General features: G+C 37.7%; 1 protein-coding gene across 4 annotated transcripts in view; it reads left to right on the top strand.

The window, feature by feature from the left end:
- Positions 1-19,575, top strand: part of SMAP1 (small ArfGAP 1) — a 198,770-nt gene that overhangs the window by 28,329 nt on the left and 150,866 nt on the right. Inside the window, exon 2 of one of the 4 annotated variants that reach the window (XM_030809388.1) lies at positions 3,884-4,059. The exons of 2 other annotated variants lie outside the window; for them this stretch is intronic. In XM_030809388.1, coding sequence (XP_030665248.1) covers positions 4,023-4,059 — 37 coding nt within the window. In that variant the 5' untranslated portion in view covers positions 3,884-4,022. Of the gene's footprint in view, positions 1-3,883; positions 4,060-4,182; positions 4,304-19,575 lie in introns of those variants that run through there. One more of the 4 variants, XM_030809389.1, reaches the window with a different exon arrangement.

The raw sequence follows: 19,575 nt of genomic DNA, 5'->3' as shown, positions 1-19,575 counted from the left end.
TTTCAGTTTTTCCCCATTCAGTATGATACTAGCTGGGGGTGTGTCATATATGGCTTTTATTGTGTTGAGGTATGTTCCTTCCATACCCAGTTTTTTTGGGGTTTCTATCATAAAGGGATGTTGAATTTTATCAGAATCTTTTTCAGTATCAGTTGAAATGATTATTTGGTTTTTGTCCTTCATTCTGTTGATATGATGTATCACATTGGTTAATTTGCATATGTTGAACTATCATTGCATCCTTGGGATAAATCCCACTTGGTCATGATGAATAATCTTTTTAATATGTTGTTTGATTTGCTAGTATTTTGTTGAGGATTTTTGCATCAGTGTTCATCAGGATATTGGCTTCCTTTTCTTTGATGTGTCTGTCTGGTTTTGGTATCAGGGTGATACTAGCCTTGTAGAATGAGTTTGGAAGTATTCCCTCCCCTTCTAGTTGTAAGAATAGTTCGAGTAGGATTGGTATTAGTTCTTCTTTAAATGTTTGATAGAATTCAGCAGTGAAGCCATTGGGTCCTGGACTTTTAACTTTGCTGGGATACTTTGTATTACAGCTTCAATCTCATTTCTTGTTATTGGTCTGTTTAGATTTTTGATTTCTTTGTGGTTTAATTTTGGTAGATTGTATGTGTCTAGGAAATTACCCATTTCATCTAGCTTTTCCAATTTATTGGCATATAGTTTTTCATAGTAGCCTCTAATGATGGTTTGAATTTCTGCAGTATTTGTTGTAATGTCTCCTTTTTCATCTCTGATTTTATTTATTTGTGTCTTCCTTCTTTCTTTGTCTGGCTTATCTTTTGCTTGTCTTTTCAAAAAAAACAGCATTTTGTTTCATTGATCTTTTGTATTTTTTATTTCAATTTCATTTATTTCTGCTCTGATCTTTATTATTTATTTTCTTCTCATTTTGGGCTTGGTTTGCCTTTGCTTTGCTAGTGTTTAAAGCTACATCATTATGTTGTTTATTTGAAGTCTTCTGCTTTTGTAATGTAAGTGCTTATTGCTATAAATTTTCCTCTTAGTACTGCTTTTGTTTTATCCTACAGGTTTTGGTATGTTGTGTTTTTATTTTTATTTGTTTCAAGACATTTAAAATTTCCTTTTAAATTTCTTCATTGATCCCTTGGCCTTTCAGGAGAATACTATTTAATTTCCATATGTTTGTATAGTATCCATAGTTCTTCCTGTTACTGATTTCTAGTTTTATTCCATCGTGGTCAGAGAAGATATTTGATGTGAATTCAATTTTTTTGAATTTTAAGGGTTGTTTTGTGGCCCAGCATATAGTCTATCCTTGAAAATGATCCGTGTGCTGAGGAGAAGAATGTGTATTCTGCAGCTGTTGGATGATATGTTTTGCAGATACCTGTTAGGTCCATTTTGGTCTATAGTTCAGATTAAGTCCAATGTTTCTTTGTTAATTTTCTGTCTGGATGATCTAATGCTGAAAGTGGGGTGTTGAAATCTCCAGCTATTAACTTGGGTTTTATCTTTGTCTTTAGCTCTAATAATATTTGCTTTATATATTTGGGTTTTACAGTGTGGGGTGCATATATATTTACAATTGTTATATCATCTTGCTGAGTTGACCCCTTTATCATTATAAAATGACCTTTATCTCTATAGTTTTTCTCTTGAAATCTATTTTGTCCAATATAAGCTACTCCTGCTCTTTTTTGATTTCTATTTGCATGCAGTATCTTCTTCCATCCCTTTATTTTCAGTCTTTGTGTGTTATTACAGGTGGAGTGTTTCTTGTAGGTAACAGTTCATTGGATGTTGTTTTTTTTATCCGTTTAGCCACTGTTTGTCTTTTGATTGGAGAGTTTCATTCATTTACATTAAATGTTATTGATATGTAAGGACTTAATACTGCCATTTTGTTATTTGTTTTCTGGTTGTTTTGTGTTCTTCTCTTCCTTTATTCCTTTTTTTTTTTTTTGAGACAGAGTCTCACACCATTGCCGGGGCTGGAGTGCAGTGGTGTGATCTCGGCTCACTGCAACCTCCGCCTCCTAGGTTCAAGCAATTCTCCTGCCTCAGCCTCCCTAATAGCTGGGATTACAGGTGCCCGCCACCACAACCAGCTAATTTTTTTGTATTTTTAGTAGAGACGGGGTTTCACCATGTTGGCCAGGCTGGTCTTCAACTTCTGACCTCGTGATTTGCCCGCCTTGGCCTCCCCAAGTGTTGGGATTACGCCTGGCAGCTTCTTGTCTTTTTGTGAAGATGATTTTCTCTGGTGGTATGTTTTAATTCATTGCTTTTTATTTTTTATGTATCTTGTGTAGGGTTTTTTGACTTGATGTTACCATGACGCTTGCAAATAACATAAACCATTGTTTTAAACTGATGACAACTTAATTGCCAAAACAAACAAGCAAAGAGAAAACTAATAAAACCTCTACATTTTAACTTCATCCCCCCCACTTTTTAACTTTTGGTTATTTCTATCTTATTGCGTTGTGTCTTGAAAAGATGTAGTTATTTTTTGATAGGTTTGTCTCTTGGCCTTTCTACTCAAGATATGAGCAGTTTGTACACCACAGTTACAATACTACAATATTCTGCGTTTTTTTTTGTGCTTACTATTACCAGTGAGCTTTTTACCTTAAGATGATTTCTTATTGCTTGTTAACATCATTTTCTTTCAGATTGAAGAACTTCCTTCAGCATTTCTTACAGGACATGTCTGGTGTTGATGAAATCCCTTAGCTTTTGTTTGTCTGGCAATGTCTTTATTTCTCCTTCACTTGAAGGATATTTTCACTTGATATACTATTCTAGGATAAAAGTTTTTTCCTTCAGCATTTAAAATATGTCATATCATTTTCTCCTGGCCTGTAAGGTTTCCACTGAGACATCTGCTGCCAGATGTATTAGAGCTCCTTTGTATGTTATTTGTTTCTTTTCTCTTGCTTCTTTTGGGATCCTTTCTTTATCTTTGACATTCAGGAATTTGGTAATTAAATGTCTCGAGGTAGTCTTATTTCGGTTAAATCTGTAACCTCTCTGTGCTTTTGAATTGTGATATTGTTGTCTAGGTTTGGAAAATTCTCTGTTATTATCCCTTTGAATCAGTCTTCTACCCCATCTCTCTCTCTACCTCCTTGTTAGGTCAATGACTATTAGATTTGCCATTTTAGGACTATTTTCTACATTTCATAGGCATGCTTCATTCTTTTTTATCCTTTTATTCTTTTGACTCTTCTGACTGTATTTTGAAATAGCCTGCTTCAAGCTTACGAATTATTTCTTCTGCTTGATCAATTCTGCTGTTGAGAGACTCTGATGCATTCTTCAGTATGTCAGTTGAATTTTTCAGGTTCAGAATTTCTGCTTGATTTTTAAGTTATTTCAATCTCTTGTTAAATTTATCCGATAGAATTCTGAATTCCTTTTCAGTGTTATCTTGAATTTTGTTGAGCTTGGTCAAAACAGCTGTTTAGAATTCTTTGCCTGAAAGGTCACATATCTCTGTCACTCTGGGATTGATCATTTGTGCATTATTTAGTTCCTTTGGGGAGGTCATGTTTTCTTGGATGGTCTTGATGCTTGTGGATGTTTGTTGATGTCTGAAGAGTTAGGTATTTATTGTGGTCTTTTCTGTCTAGGCTTGTTTGTCCTCATCCTTCTTGGGAAGGCTGTCCAAGTATGCAAAGGAATTGAGTGTCCTGATCTAAGTCTTTGTTCATTGCAGCTGCATCTGCATTAGGGGGGACCCAGACCCAGTAACACGGACTCTTGCAGACCGGTAGAGGTAGTGCTTTGGTGATCTTAGGTGAGATCTGAGAGAATTCCCTGGATTACCAGGCAGAGACTCTTGTTTTCTTCCCTTACTGTCCTGCAAACAAATGGAGTCTCTCTCTCTGTGCAGAGCTTCCTGCGGCTGAGGGAGGGGTGAAACAAGTACCCATGTGACCACCACCACTGGGACTGCGCTGGATTAGACCTGAAACCAGCATAGCACTGAGTCTTACCTGGGACCTGTGGCGACCACTGCCTGGCTACCACTGATGTTCTCCCAAGGCCCAAGAGCTCTTCAGTCAGCAGGTAGTGAATCTGGCCTGGCTTGTATCCTCCCTTCAGGACAGCGAGCTCCCCACTGGCCCAAGGTGGGTCCAGAAATGCCTGAGAACCAGGGCCTGGAGTCAGGAAGCATAGGAATCCACTTAATGCACTGTTCTGCTGTGGCTGAGCTGGCATCCAAGCTGCAAGACAAAGTTCTTTCCATTCTTCCCTCTCCCTTCTTCAAGTGAGAGTCTTTCCTCATGACCACCACTGCCCAAGGCCTGTGGTGAGTACGCCTTGCCACTGCTGATGTTCACTTAAGGCCCGAGGGCTTTTCAGTGAGTTTGTAGTAAATGTTGCCAGGCCTGGGTCTCTCCCTTCAAGGCACTGGGCTCCTCTTTGGCCCAGAAATGCCATCCAGGAGCCAAGGCCTGGAATCTGGGATCCTAGGAGCCTGCTTGGTGCTCCACCCCACTGTGGCTTAGCTGGCAACCAAGCTGTAAGACAAAGTCTCCTTTATTCTTCCCTTTCCTTTCCTCAAGCAGAAGGTGATATGGTTTGGATATTTTTCACACCCAAATCTCTTGTTGAGATGTTGTATTCCCCAGTGTTGGAGGTGGGGCCTGGTGGGAGGTTTGTGGGTCACAAGAATGGATTCCTCGTAGCTTCGTGCTGTTCTTGAGATAGTGAGTGAGTTCTCATGAGATATGATTATTTAAAAGTGTGTGGCACCTCCCTCTGCCCCTTGCTCCTTCTCTTGCCATATGGCCTGCAAGCACCTGCTTCACCTTCTGTCGTGAATAAAAGCTCCCTGAGGCTTCCCCAGAAGCCAAGCACATGCTGGTGCCATAATTGTATAGCCGGCAGAACAGTGAACCAATTAAACCTCTTTTCTTTTTTGAGACAGTCTCACTGTCACCCAGGCTGGAGTGCTGTGGCATGATCTCGGTTCACTGCAACCTCCACCTCCCAGGTTCAAGCGATTCTTGTGCCTCAGCCTCCAGAGTAGCTGTGATTACAGGTATGTACCACCATGCCTGGCTAATTTTTGTGTTTTTAGTAGAGATGGAGTTTCACCATGTTGGCCAGACTGGTCTCAAACTCCTGGCCTCAAGTGATCCACCTGCCTTGGCCTCCCAAATTTCTGGGATTACAGGTGTGAGCCACGGCACCCAGCCTAAACCTCTTTTCTTTGTAAATTACCCAGCCTCAGATATTTATGTATGGTAACAGAAGAACAACCTAATACAGAAGGAGTCTCTCCCCATAGGCACCACAGCTGTGAACACGGTGGGTCATGCTTGAAGCCTGCATGGCACTGGGTCTTACCCAAGGCCTGCAGCAAGTTCTACTTGGCTACTAGCAAGTACCGGCAAGTATTACCTGCTGGTGTTTATTCAAGACCCAAGGGCTCGTTAGTCAGCAGGTAATGGATCCTGCCAGAACTGTGTCCTTCCCTTCAAGGCAGTGGGTTCCCTTCTGGCCCAGAGTGCGTCTAGAATTGTCATTGGGGAGCTAGGTCCTGGAATGGGGGCCTCAGGACTCTGCCTGGTGCTCCATTCTCTTGTGGATGAACTGGTATCCAAGTTGCAAGACAAAGTCGTCTTTACCCTCCTCTCTTCTCTCCTCACACAGAAGGAAGGAGTCTCTCCTAGAGCTGTGAGCTGTGCCACCTGGGATTGGGGGAGTGGTGACGCAAGCACTCCCTTGGCTGCCCCAGCTGGTGTCTCAGCTCACTGCGACCTCCACCTCCTAGGCTCAAGCAATCCTTCTACCTCAGCCTCCCTAGTAGCTGGGACTACAGGCACACACCACCATGCCTGGCTAATTTTTTTGTATTTTTGGTAGAGACGGGTTTTGCCATGTTTCCCAAGCTTGTCTCGAACTCCTGAGCCCAAGTGATCCACCCAGCTCTGGATCACAGGCATGAGCCACCATGCCTGGCCTGGTGTCTTACTAGGTCACGTGCACCCAAAGTCCACTGGCTCCAAGCTCAGCACAGCACCGGGACTTGCCTAGGAATTGCAGTCCTTGTGGCTAAGACTACCTTTCAAGTTTATTTAGGATGCCAGAGTGCTTTAGCATGCACTGGTGGGACTAGCTAGAACTCAGGTTCTCACTGCTGGGATGGATGATTTTCCTCTGGTTAGGGCTGGTATAAAAATTCCTTCCTTGGGCCCCAGCTGATTTCTGCCCTGTGTTGCCTCCCACCGTGACTGGCAGGACAGAGTTTCAATGCCAAGTCCCACAATCACTGCGTTCTCCCTTCCCCAAGCACACAGATTCTCTCTCCGTGTCATACAGCTGCTGTCCAGGGGGTTGAGGAGGGTAGTGTAGGCAGTTCAAAATTGTCTTTCCTAACCTCTTCAGTGCCCCTTTTCTCAATATGATATTAAAACCAGATACTTTGGTTCTTATGAAGGTGATTTCTGGTGTGGATAATTGTTCAATTTGGTGTTCCTGCAGGGGAGATGATTATTGGTTCTGTTTGGTCATCTTGCTCTGCCTCCTCCTACTTCATTGATTACTTTCCTGACCTTTATTTCACCTGTGTTTTCAAAAGATGTTTTAGTATGGCAAAAAGTTCTACATTGGCAGTATTTTACTTTCAGTACTTTTAAGATGTTTTGCTGTTTGTGAGTTTCCATTGATTTTGTGAGAAATCTGTCATCATTGTATGTTCCTTTGTCCGTAATGCCTTTTCCCCCAGCTTCTTTTAAGATTTTTTTTCTGTTTATCCTTAGTTTTAATCAGTTCGATTATGAATTGTCTTTTGGTAGCTTTCTTCATGTTTCTGTTTTTGAGGGGGTTCCTTTGAGGTTCTTGGTTCTATGGGTTTATAGTTTTCAATGCATTTGGAAAAAATTCTGCAATTATTTTACTTTTTCTGTCACTCCACCTCTTAATTTGGGAATTCCAATTAAAAGTTAATTAGGTTGCTGAAACTGCTGCAGAGCTCAGTTATATGCTTTTTTTTGGGGGGGGGTCTGTTTATTTGTTTCATTTTAGATAGTTGCTATTGCTTTGTCTTCACATTCTTTTAACAGTTTTTTCTTCTTGATTGTCTCATCTCTTAATTCTATCCAGTGTAGTTCTTATCCCAGTAATTATAGTTTGCGTCTTATAGAAGTTTGGTTTGGGTCTTTTGTGTCCACACACACATGCACTCCATGCCTCATGCCTCTTCTTCACATGTTCTTTCCTTCTTTCTTTCTTTCTTTCTTTCTTTCTTTCTTTCTTTCTTTCTTTCTTTCTTTCTTTCTTTCTTCTTCTTTCTTTCTTTCTTTCTTTTTTTTTTTTTTTTTTTTTTTTTTTTTTTTTTTTTTTTGAGACAGATATTGCCCAGGCTGGAGTTGAGTGGTGTGATCTCAGCTCACTGCAACCTCACAGGCTCAAGCCATTGTCCCACCTCAGCCTCCTGAGTAACTGGGACTGCAGGTGCGCACCACCACACCTGGTTGGTTAATTTTTGTTTGTTATAGAGACAGGATCTAGGCCCTGTTGCCCAGGCTGGTCTCAAAATCCTGAGTGCAAGCAGTTCACCTGCTTTGACCTTCCGAAGTGCTGGGATTACAGGCATGAGCCACTGTGCCTGTCCCCATGTTCAGTCTTTCTTATAGCTTCTTGAACATATAGAAGTAAATGATAATGGATTTTGTGCCTTGCCTGCTAATTCAAGTGTAATTTGAGGGTTTGTTTCAATTGATTGACTTTCCTCCTTTTTATAGATTATGTTTTCCTTTTTTCATGACTTTTTTTTTTTTTTTTTTTTTTTTTGAGACAGAGTCTCGCTCTGTCACCCAGGCTGGAGTTCAGTGACACGATATGGCTGACTGCAACCTCTGCCATCTGGGTTCAAGCGATTCTCCTGCTTCAGCCTCCCAAGTAGTTGGGATTACAGATGCCTGCCACCACGCTCAACTAATTTTTGTATTTTTAGTAGAGACAGGGTTTCACCATGTTGGCCAGGTTGGTCTTCAACTGACCTCAAGTGATTCACCCACCTCGGCCTCCCAAAGTGGTGGGATTACAGGTGTGAGCCACCACGTTCAGCCAGCATTTTTCAACTGAATGCTAGATATGGTGAATTTTATTGGTTCCTGATATTTTTGTATTTTTATAAATATTTTTGACCTTTTTTATTGGATGCAGTTAAGTTACTTGGAAATAGCCTGACTTTTTCAGGTCTTGCTTTTAAGCTTTACTAGGTGAGACTACAGGACTTTCTAGAATTAATTTTTCCATTAGTGAGGCAAAAATTCTTCTGAATACCACATCTGATGATCCATTAATAATAAAGTTTTCAAGTTAGTTTCTTCTAATTATTTTGGGTGGGGTTTTCCCTACCTTCTGTAGTTTCGTCACACATGTGCACCAATCAGTACTCAATTAAATATTCAGTGATGACCTTTTGCATATTTAAGGAGTTTTCTCTCTGTGCATGTCTCTCCTCTTGTATTCTGCCTTATGAAATTCAGCCAACTTAGTCTCTGTGAACTCCCACATCCATTTCCTGGAGTTAGGGAGGCCACTGGGCTGCTCCTGGATTTATCTTCCCTTTGCCATGGCCTGGACACTTTCCCTGGACAGTAAGCTGAGTTCATTGTAAGGCTCTCACTGAGTTTGTTTTCCATCTCTTGATTTCCAGTTTCATCAGCAATGTGTTACATATTTTGTTTGGATTTAAAGTTGCTTTAGTCGATTGGGCAAATTTCAGTGTCTGTTCCTTCATATTTTGGTTAGAAAACAACTCAATATAGTATTTTAGTAGAAAAAAGGACATGAAAAGAAAATTACTTTTAAGCCCCTTGTTTCTTTTTATTGAAACTTATATTTTTCCTAGGCTCATTGAAGAGAACAGTTATATTTAAGTTTATTTATAACATCTGTCCTCATGTAATTTTTAGAGCTACTAACAAAATACAGGAGAAAATGAAAACTATTGATGTTACTAGTGCTCTTCTGTTCCAGTGAAAGCTTGATACTGCTAAGTGAATGATACAAAACAGGTTAATCCATTACTCCTCCTGATTCTCTGAGGTCTGAATCAACTTATAGAGGAAATCTCCTGTGATGTGCTGTGCTCTTCATATATAAATTTGATTGTATTTTGCTGACTGCTAATATTACAGGTTTTTTTCAAGTCAAATTAAAACGTTTGGTTATATTCTGCAGCAAGTTATTTAAATTGTCCATGTTTCAAATAACATCTCGTTCCATTTCATAGAATGGTGAAAACATCTGTTTATGTAATTATAGTTTGCTGTTGTCAGACTGGTACAGAATTTGCCTTAGTCTTTGAGTTTATTCTTACTGCTAAAATGCAAACAAGGCTAATATATTCCACAGTTGTATTTGTTAAAAATCTTGATATAGAAATTTGCATTGTTACTGATATCAAAGACATTAAGTGGGATTAGTTAACCGTATCCATTATTTGTGAGCTTGAAAGACAAGAAAGTAGTTGGACTCTACAGCTAATTCAGAGTATCATTTTAGCTATCAGTTTCTGCTTCTCCTTATATCAAGACTTTTAAAAAGCAACAGTTCTAATATATAGAGACATTTATTAATTTAGGTAATTTTTCCACTTCAAGCTGAAAGGTGCTATTAATTGAACAGGCAGGCATCCAAAGACAAACATCTAACTTGTTTGTCTCTGTCTTGCTTTCTTGGGATGTGTAGTTCATGATGGCAGACTCTCATCTGTTTTATTTCCCTGAGGATACCCAGTAACTAGAAAGTTCTTGGCACATAGTAAGCATTAACCACATTTTTGATGACAGTGAGTCAATGAATGAGTGAATGAACAATTAAGCTTCTGAGTCTTTTCCCTTCTTCCATATCTCATCCATCTTTCCAGGCCTAGTTCAAAGTTATACTGCATTTATGAAGTGTTTTTTGAATGAAATTTTCTCCAACTATTTCAGTTCATTATGATCTTTTTTTTTTTTTTTTTTTTTAGACAGTCTTTCTCTGTTGCCCAGACTGGAGTGAAGTGGTGTGATCTTGGGTCACTGCAGCTTTCACCTCCTGGGTTCAAGTGATTCTCCTGCCTCAGCCTCCCAAGTAGCTGGGATTACAGGCGCCTGCCACCATGCCTGGCTAATTTTTTGTATTTTTAGTAGAGATGGGGTTTCATCATGTTGGCCAGGCTGGTCTCAAACTCCTGACTTCAGGTGATCCTCTGCCTCGGCTTCCCAAACTGTTGGGATTACAGGTGTGAGCCGCCATGCTGGGGCCATTATGATTTTTTCATTGAACTCTTGGCATTTTCTTGCCAGTTTAAGAGAGAATTTTCTAACAAATATAACTGCACACAGTTGGAGTAGACAGCAAGAAGGAAACATTCTATTACTTAAAGTGTTTAAGGAGTGGCAGGATGGCCTTGTCAGTAAAAGGGAGGGGAGTGACAGGTATAGCGTTGTTACTTTGTGCCAGGTACTTATGTATTTCATGCCCTTTAATTTCAAAGGCCCTGACCCTACAAAGTATAGATCAACTTTCCCTATTTTTTAGTGTGGAAACTGAGGTTTAGAGAGGCCTATAAAATTTGTCTACAGTTCCATAGCCATAAGCGTCTGATTGATAAAGCAAACCCAGGTTGTTGTTTGTAGAAGAGCTGTTAAACTGCCTTTAGTGTGTAACTACTTCATGAACTCAGAGTCCATTATGATTGTGTAAAGTATGACAGTTTGGCATTTCTACCAAGAAATGAAGGCTTGAATGGGGCAGAATGACAGCACTTGGTGGTTAGGAAGAGAAGAAAGTTTTGGATAATGGGATAATTAGAAACAGTGAAAGGGAAAGAGAGGTACCAAACTTCATCATTCTGTTCCTATTTTGGCCTCATGATTATGTCAAGATTTTTGACAACGAAGTTGGTGGATCCTATTTTGATTTTTTTAGAGAAACATTTATTATTGGGGTTTATTGCTCTGGTTTTTGTTTTATATGATACAAAAGAAACAAAAAAATTAAGTCTTACAGTAAAAATAAGTCCTTTCCCCCCAACTATCTTAAAATCTTAAGATAAAAATCTTGACCGGTTAAAACCAGTCAACTAACTTCTTGTTTTTAGTGAAGATCGTGTTTGTTAATAGTGCATTTTTTGAACTTGTCTTTTTTCATGGTTTCATATGGAACAGACATACCATAGTAAACTGGCATATTATACTTTTATCTGGCTGCTCTCTGGATGATCTGGTAAACCATCATGTTATATAGAAGTTAAAGAGGTAAAGTGGGTTCATATTTTTGGTTGTTTTATTGGCAGATTTTCTCTCTGCTTTTCTGTACACTTAAAATGTTTGCATAATTAAAAATTTTAAGAATTGCATAACCCTATTTGTATTTAATACATGCCTTTAAAGAAGTGAAAAAATATATTAAACTTTCGTTGTACCACCAGATGGCGCTCTCTATTAATCCAAATTAAGATGCCCACACCATTTTCTGAATTATTTTGTGTTAAGTGTATTGTTAGATTTTTGGCATGAATGTATGGTCAAATAATAATGGGATCTAGAATTCACGAATAAAAGAGGAAGTAGAATAAATGAGTTGCTAATGTATAGCCCCAGGATATATCAAATAAGCCAATATTTAATATAGTTTCTGGAATTTAATCATTAGTCATTAGAATGATGTTAGAATAAAATTTAGGATTAGGAATATAGCTGTTTTGTATTTTGCCACATATGTTTGTCTTTCCTTATTCTGGGTTTTTCTTTGATTTTTATCAATAGTTTTTGTGTGTCAGCTGTTTTTGACATTAATGGTTTCTCTTGTTATAAGTTAGTTTTATACTATTAGAGTAACTTTATTCCAATTATGATGTTCTGGAATTTGAATTCATGAGATTTTGTCATATTTTGATCACATAAGCATGGAACATTTGAGCTTGATTTAACAAAATAAATAAACATCATCTCTGAGTATATTCACTTGTGTCCATTCTTTCTCTTTTCATGAATGTGATTTATTATTTCAGTAATAAAGGATGTTAATCCTAAATTGGTAATCCTAAATGAAACTTTTATATTATCCTCATTAACTTTTATTTTTTTTTAGCTAAAAGGAATGATAGGCAAAATTGATGTATGTTGAAAGTCAGCCTGAAAGCTATCGAGAGCATGATCTGTTAAGTAACATAACAGTAAAGGCCTTTTACTGTTGCCTTTGCGAAAAGAAAACTAAACACTTATTTTCAAAAGCAAACTATTTTGGCATTTAAAAAAGCTTGAAAATAGACATCTGAAACCTAATATTGTTAATGTAACACATTTTAAACATTTATTTATTTATATTTATTTTTGAGACAGAGTCTCAGTCTGTCGCCCAAGCTGGAGTGCAGTAGTGGGATCTTAGCTCACTGCAACCTCCACCTCCTGTGTTCAAGTGATTCTCCTGCCTCAGCCTCCCAAGCAGCTGGGACTACAGGCACATGCCACCACACTCAGCTAATTTTCATATTTTTAGTAGAGATGGGGTTTCACCATCTCTACATGTTGGCCAGGCTTTAAAATTTATTTTTTATTGCACGTATTTAAGCTGTACAACATGACATTTTGATACGCGTATATAGTGAAATGATTTCTGCAAACAAAATCAACATATCCACCGCTTTCCATAGTCACCTTTTTTGGTGTGGTAGGAGTACCTAAAACCTACTCTTTCAGCAAGTTTTCAGTATAATGCAGTGTTACTAACTATAGTCCTTATGCTGAACATTCCATCTCTAGACTTAGCAATCTTACATAGCTGTGAATTTGTACCCTTTGACTTCTGTCTCCCTGTTTCCTCTCCTTTCCTGCCCCTGGTAACCATCATTCTACTCTCTGTTTCTGTTTACTTTTCTCCCTAGATTTCACATATACATGAGATTATACAGTATTTTTCTTTCTATATCTGGCCTATTTTACTAACCATAATATCCCCCAGATTCATCCCTGTTGTCTCAAGTGGTGGGTTCTCCCTTTTTCCCCCAAGGCCGAATTATATTCCGTTGTATATATACACCATAATTTCTTTCTTCATTCATCTGTTGATGGACAAACACTTAGGTTATTTCCATCTTAACTATTGTGAAAAAATGCTGCAATGAACATGGGAGTCCAGATATCTCTATGAAGTGCTGATTTCATTTCCTTTAGGGAAATCAGAGAAATTGCTCGGTCTCTTTCCCATAATAGCTGTACCAATTTACATTCCTACCAATAGTATATAAGGGTTTCTTTTTTGCTACACCTTTCTAACACTTGTTATCTCTTGTCTTCTTGATAATAGCCTTCTTAACAGGTGTGAAGTGATATTACACAGTGGTTTCGATTTGCATTTATCTGATGACTAATGATGTTGAACTTTCTGATATATGTGTTGGCCATTTTTATGCCTTCTTTGGAAAAATGTCTATTCAGGTCCTTTGCCTGTTTTTAAATAAGTGTTTTTTTGGTTTTGTTTTTTGCTAGTAAGTTTTAAAAAAAAATTTAGATATTAATTTCTTAACAGAGATATGGTTTGCAAATATTTTGTCCCAATCTGTAGGCTGCCTTTTCATTTTGTTGATTCTTTCCTTGGCATTGCAGAAGCTTTTTAGTTTGACGTAGTCCCACTTGTCTATTTTTGCTTTTGTGGCTTGAGCTTTTGCTGTGATATCTAGAAAATCATTGTCAAGACCAGTATGAAGGAGCTTTTCCCTATATTTTCTTCTAAGGAGGTTGTGTGTGTGTGTGTGTGTGTGTGTGTGTGGTATAAGGGTCCAGTTTCATTCTTTTGCATTAGATATTTAGTTTTCCCAACCCCATTTGTTGAAGACTGTACTTCTGCCATTGTGTCTTCTTGGCAGGCTTGTCAGGAATTACTTGATTACTTGACCATGTATGCTTGGATTTATTTCTGGCTTTCTATGCTGTTTCATTAGTCTGTGTCTATTTTTATGCCCATACCATATTGTTTTGATTACTATAGCTTTATAATACTTTTTTTTCTTTTGAGACAGGCTCTCGCTCTGTTGCCCATGCTAGAATACAGTAGCATGATCATGGCTCATTGTAGCCTTGACTTCCTTGCTCAAGTGATCCTCCCACCTGAGCCTGTGACTGCAGGTATGTGCCACCATGCCTGGTTAATTTTTAAATTTTTTGTAGAGACAGGTCTGTGTTGCCCAGGCTGGTCTCAAGCTCCTGGGCACAAGTAATCCTCCTGGCTCAGTTTCTCAAAGTGTTGGGATTACAGGTGTGAGCCACTGCACCCATCCTATAATATGATTTGAAATCAAGAAGTGTGATGCCTGCAACCGTATTTTTCTTTCTTAAGATTGTTTTGGCTACTTGGGGCCTTTTGTGGTTTCATACAAATTTTACAGTTTTTTTCTATTTCTGTGAAAAATGTCATTGGAATTGCATTTGTTTGTATATTGTTTTAGGTAGCATGGACATTTTAACAATATAATTCTTCCAATTCATGAACACAAGGTATCTTTCCCTTTGTGTCTTCAATTTTTTTTTAATCAGTGTTTTATAGTTTTCGGTGTGTAGATCTTTCATCCCCTGGTTAAATTTATTCCTAGCTTCAGTCATTCATTACTTAATGATGGGGATAAATTCTGAGAGATGAGTCATTAGGTGATTTCATCATTGTGGGAGACTCATAGAGTGTGCTTACACAAACTAGCTGTCTCTGTGTCTAGGCTGTCATGGTATAGCCTGTTGCTCCTAGGTGACAAACCTGTACAGCATGTTACTGTACTGAATACTGTAGGCAGTTGTAGCACATAGTGTTTATAATCAAAACAATTGAACCTGGTAAAGGTACAGTACAAATTGCTATAAAAGATAAAAAACAGGCTGGGTGCGGTGGCTCACGCCTGTAATCCCAGCATTTTGGGAGGCTGAGGTGGGCGGATCATGAGGTCAAGAGATAGAGACCGTCCTGGCCAACATGGTGAAACCCCATCTCTACTAAAAATACAAAAATTAGCTGGGTGTGGTGGCATGCACCTGTAGTCCCAGCTACTCGGGAGGCTGAGGCAGGAGAATCGCTTGAACCCGGGAGGCGGAGGTTGCAGTGAGCCGAGATTGCGTCACTGCACTCCAGCCTGGTGACAGAGCGAGACTCCATCTCAAAAAAAACATTAAATGGTACACACATATAGGGCACTTACCATGAATGGAGCTTGCAGAATTGGCATTTGCTCTGGGTAAGTCAGTAAGTGAAGAGTGAATGAATGTGAAGGTGTAAGACATTACTGTAGGCTTTGTAAACACTGTACACTTAGGCTAGAATAAATTTATATTAAAAATTTCTTGATTAATAACCTTAGCTTACTGTAACTTTTTATTATTTAAAAACTTCAAAAATTTTTTAAACTTCTTGACTCTTTTGTAATAACAGTTTAAGACACACATTGTACAGCTATACAAACCGTTTTCTTTATATCCTTATTCTATAAGCTTTTGTCTATTATTATTATTGCTTTTTTACTTTTTAAGCTTTTTTGTTCAAAACTAAGACACAAACACCCATATTAGCCTAGGACTCCACAGGTTCAGGATTTTCAGTATCCCTCTTTCACCTTCACATCTTATCCCATGGAAGTTCTTCAAGGGCAGTAACACACATGGAGCTGTCATTTCCTATAATAATAATGCCGTCTTCTGGAATACCTCCTGAAGGGCCTACCTGAGGCTATTTTACAGTTAACTTTTTTTAATAAGTAGAAGGAGTACATTCTAAAATAACAGTAAAAAGTATAGTAAATACATAAACCAGTATCATAGTCATTTATTATCAAGTACATAATTGTGTGTGCTATACTTTTGTTCAGCTGGCAGTGCAATAGGTTTATTTACACCAGCATTACCACAGATGTTAGTAATTTGTTGTGCTACCATGTCACAATAATTACAATGTCTCTAGGCAATAGGAATTTTTTATTTCCATAATAATCTCATGGAACTGTCACTGTAAATGTGGTCTGTCATTGATTGAAAAGGTCATTATGCAGAGCCTGACTGTATTTTATTCCTTTTGTTGTGTTTTCTCTTTCAGATCGATCACTATTGGTATAAATAAATGCAGCTGATTTTTGTATGTTGATTTTGTATTTTACTTTACTGAATTAATTTATTAGCTCTATTTTTTTTTTTTTTTTTTTTTTGAGACGGAGTTTCACTCTTGTCATCCAGGCTGGAGTGCATTGGCACGATCTCTGCTCACTGCAACCTCCGCCTCCCAGGTTCAAGAGATTCTCCTGCCTTAGCTTCCTGAGTATCTGGGATTACAGGTGCCTGCCACCACACCTGGCTAATTTTTGTGTTTTTAGTAGAGACGGGGTTTCACCATGTTGGCCAGGCTGGTCTCGAACTCCTTACCTCAGGCGATCCACCTGCCTCGTCCTCCCAAAATGCTGGGACCCGCACCTGGCCTAATATAGATATATATATTTTAATGGAGTCATTAATATTTTCTACATAAAGGATTATGTCGTCTGCAAATGAGGATAATTTTACCTTTTCCTTTCTGATTTGGATGTTGTTTATGTCTTTTGTCTGATTGCTCTTGCTAATATTTCCAATTCTGTGTTCAATAGAAGTGGTGAGAGTAGGTATCCTTCACTTGTACCAGATCTTGGTAGAAAAGCTTTCAGTTTCTCCCCCAGGATTGTTATGTTTGCTTTGAGTTTTTCATAAATGGCCTTTATTATGTTGAGGAAGTTTCCTTCTATACTTATTCTGTTGAAAGTTTTTATTATGAAAAGATGTCGAACTTTTGTCAAATGCTTTTTTGTTCATTTATTGAGATGATCATGTGGCTTGCGTCATTCATTCTGTTAATGAGGGGTAATCACCTTGATTGATTTGTGTATGTTAAGCCAACCTTATATCCCAGAGGAAAATCCCACTTGGTCAAAGTGTATTATCTTTTTAATGTATTGTTGAATTTGGTTTGCTGGTGTTTTACTGAAGATTTTTGCATGTGTGCTCATCAGAGACATTGGCTTACAGCTTTCTTTCCTTGTGGCATCTTTGTCCAGCTTTGGTACTACCCTGAGGGTGGTACTGGCTTCATACTATGAGTTTGGAAATACTCCCTCTACTTCTATTTTTTGGAAAACTTTAAGAAGGATTGGTGTTAATTCTTCTTTGAGTGTTTGGTAGAATTTAGCTGTGAAGCCATCTGGTCCTGGATTTTTCTTTGTTAAGAGGTTATTGATTACTTCCTTCATCTCTGTTTGTAATTTGACTGTTCAGGAAATTCTGTTTCTTCTTGATTCAGTCTCGATAGGTTTTATATTCCTAGGAATTTATCTGTTTCCTTTAGGTTATTCAGTTTATTGGCACCTAGTTGTTTATAAGTAGTTTCTTATTTTTTTATTTCTTTTCTTTTTTTTTTTTTTTGAGACAGAATCTCACTCTGTCACCTAGGCTGGAGTGCAGTAGCGCAATCATGGTTCACTGCAACCTCCGCCTTCCGGGTTCAAGTGATTCTTTCCTCAGCTTCCTAAGTAGCTGAGATTACAGGCATGTGCCACCACACCTGGCTAATTTTTTATATTTTTAGTAGAGATGGGGTTTCACCATGTTGGTCAGGCTGGTCTTGAACTCCTGACCTCAAATGATCCACCCACCTCAGCCTCCCAAAGTGCTGGAATTACAGGTGTGAGCCACTGCACCCATCCCGTGATTTTTTATATTTCAGAGACATCCTTTGTAATGCTTCCTCTTTCATTTCTGATTTTGAGTCTTCTCTCTGTCTTTCTTAGTCTACCTAGGAGTTTGTCAGTTTTATTTTCTCAACAACCAACTCTTAGTTTTGTTGATTTTTTTTCCTGTGGTTTTTCTATGCTTTGTTTGATTTATCTGTGTTTTTTTACTTCCTTTCTTCTGCTAACTTTGGGTTAAGTCTGTTCTTATTCTAGCTGCTTGAGGTGTATAGTTAGGTTGTTTATTTTGAGATATTTTTTAATGCAGGCATTTATCACTACAAAATTTCCTCTTATTACTGCTTTTGCTGTATCACATAAGTTTTGGTTTGTTCTCTTTTTGTTTTTGTTTATCCTGAGATATTTAAAAAATTCTCTTTTGACTTACTGTTTGACCTAGTGGTTGTTCAATAGTGCGTTATTTAGTATTTGTGAATTTTCCCATGTTCTTCTTGTTATCTAGTTCAATTCCATTGTTGTTGGACAAGGTATTTGATGATATTATTTTGAATTTCTTAAATTTGTTAAGACTTGTTTTGTGACCTAATGTGATCTGTCCTGAGAATATTTTATGTACACTTGAAAAGAACGTATATTCTTCTGTTGAGTAGAAAGTTTTGTACAGGCTTGTCAAGTTTATTTGGTGTGTAGTGTTGTTCGAGCCCTGTTTCTTTATTAATTTTTTTGTCTGGATGTCCTATCTATTGTTGAAAATGGGGTACTGAAGTCTCCTACTGTTACTGTATTGCTGTCAGTTTCTTCTTTCAGTTCTGTCAGTATTTGCTTTATATACTTGGGTGCTCTGATGTTGGGTGTGTATTTGTTTACAATTGTTATATCTTCTTGTTGAATTGATCCTTTTGTCATTGTGTAATGACCTTTTTTTTGTCTCTAGAGACAGTTTTTGACTTATAGTGTACTTCGATGTAAATATAGCCACTCTTTTGGGTACCATTTGCATGGACTATTCTATTCTATTCCTTCACTTTCTGCGTATGTGTGTCCTTGAATCTAAAGTTAGTTTCTTGTAGACAATGTATAGTTGGATCTTTTTTTTAAAAACTCATTTAACTACTCTATCTTTTTATTGGAGAGTTTAGTCCATTTACATTTAAAGTAGTTATTGACAAGGAAAGATTTACTGTTGCTGTTTTGTTAACTGTTTTCTGTTTGTTTTGTAGTTGTTTTGTCCTCCTTTTTCTCTCCTATTGTCATCTTGTTGCTTTTTGTAATGCTATGATTCTTTGTGTAACTTCTATAAGGTGTTTTTTTTGTAGTTACCAGAAGGCTTATATAAAATATCTTATAATGATCTGTGTTAAGCTGATAACAGCTTAACTTCTTTTCCATGCAGGAGCACTCATTTTTACCTTTCTTACCCTCAAATTATATGTTATTGAGTCACAGTTTAGATCTATTGTATTATGTATTTAAGATAATTTAGTTAGAGTTGTTTTTAGTACTTTTATCTTTTAGGTTTTCTACTGGGATTATAATTAACTTCACACCACTGTTATAGTAATAAAATATTCTTTTTATTTTGCCTGTATATTTGACTTTACTAACAAGTTTTGTACTTTTTTTGGTATAAAAACAAAAAACATATATGTTATTGTTTTGCATCTTTTCATTTCAACTTGAATAACTACCTTTAGCATGCTTGAAAGGCAGGTATAGTGGTGATAAAGTACCTTGGCTTTTATTGGTTTGAGAACACCTTTATCTCCCCTTCAGCTTTAAAGGACAGGATTGCTGGGTATAGTATTCTTGGCTGACAATTTTTTTTTCTTTCTGCACTTTGCATATATAATTCTATTCCCTTTAGCCTGCAAGGTTTCTGTTGAAAAATCTAA

Source organism: Nomascus leucogenys, chromosome 3, assembly GCF_006542625.1.
Source record: "Nomascus leucogenys isolate Asia chromosome 3, Asia_NLE_v1, whole genome shotgun sequence".
In the NCBI taxonomy this organism is placed as follows: Eukaryota; Metazoa; Chordata; class Mammalia; order Primates; family Hylobatidae; genus Nomascus; species Nomascus leucogenys.
The sequence above is the reverse complement of the archived record's forward strand: the minus strand, read 5'-3'. Positions and strand labels throughout refer to the sequence as shown.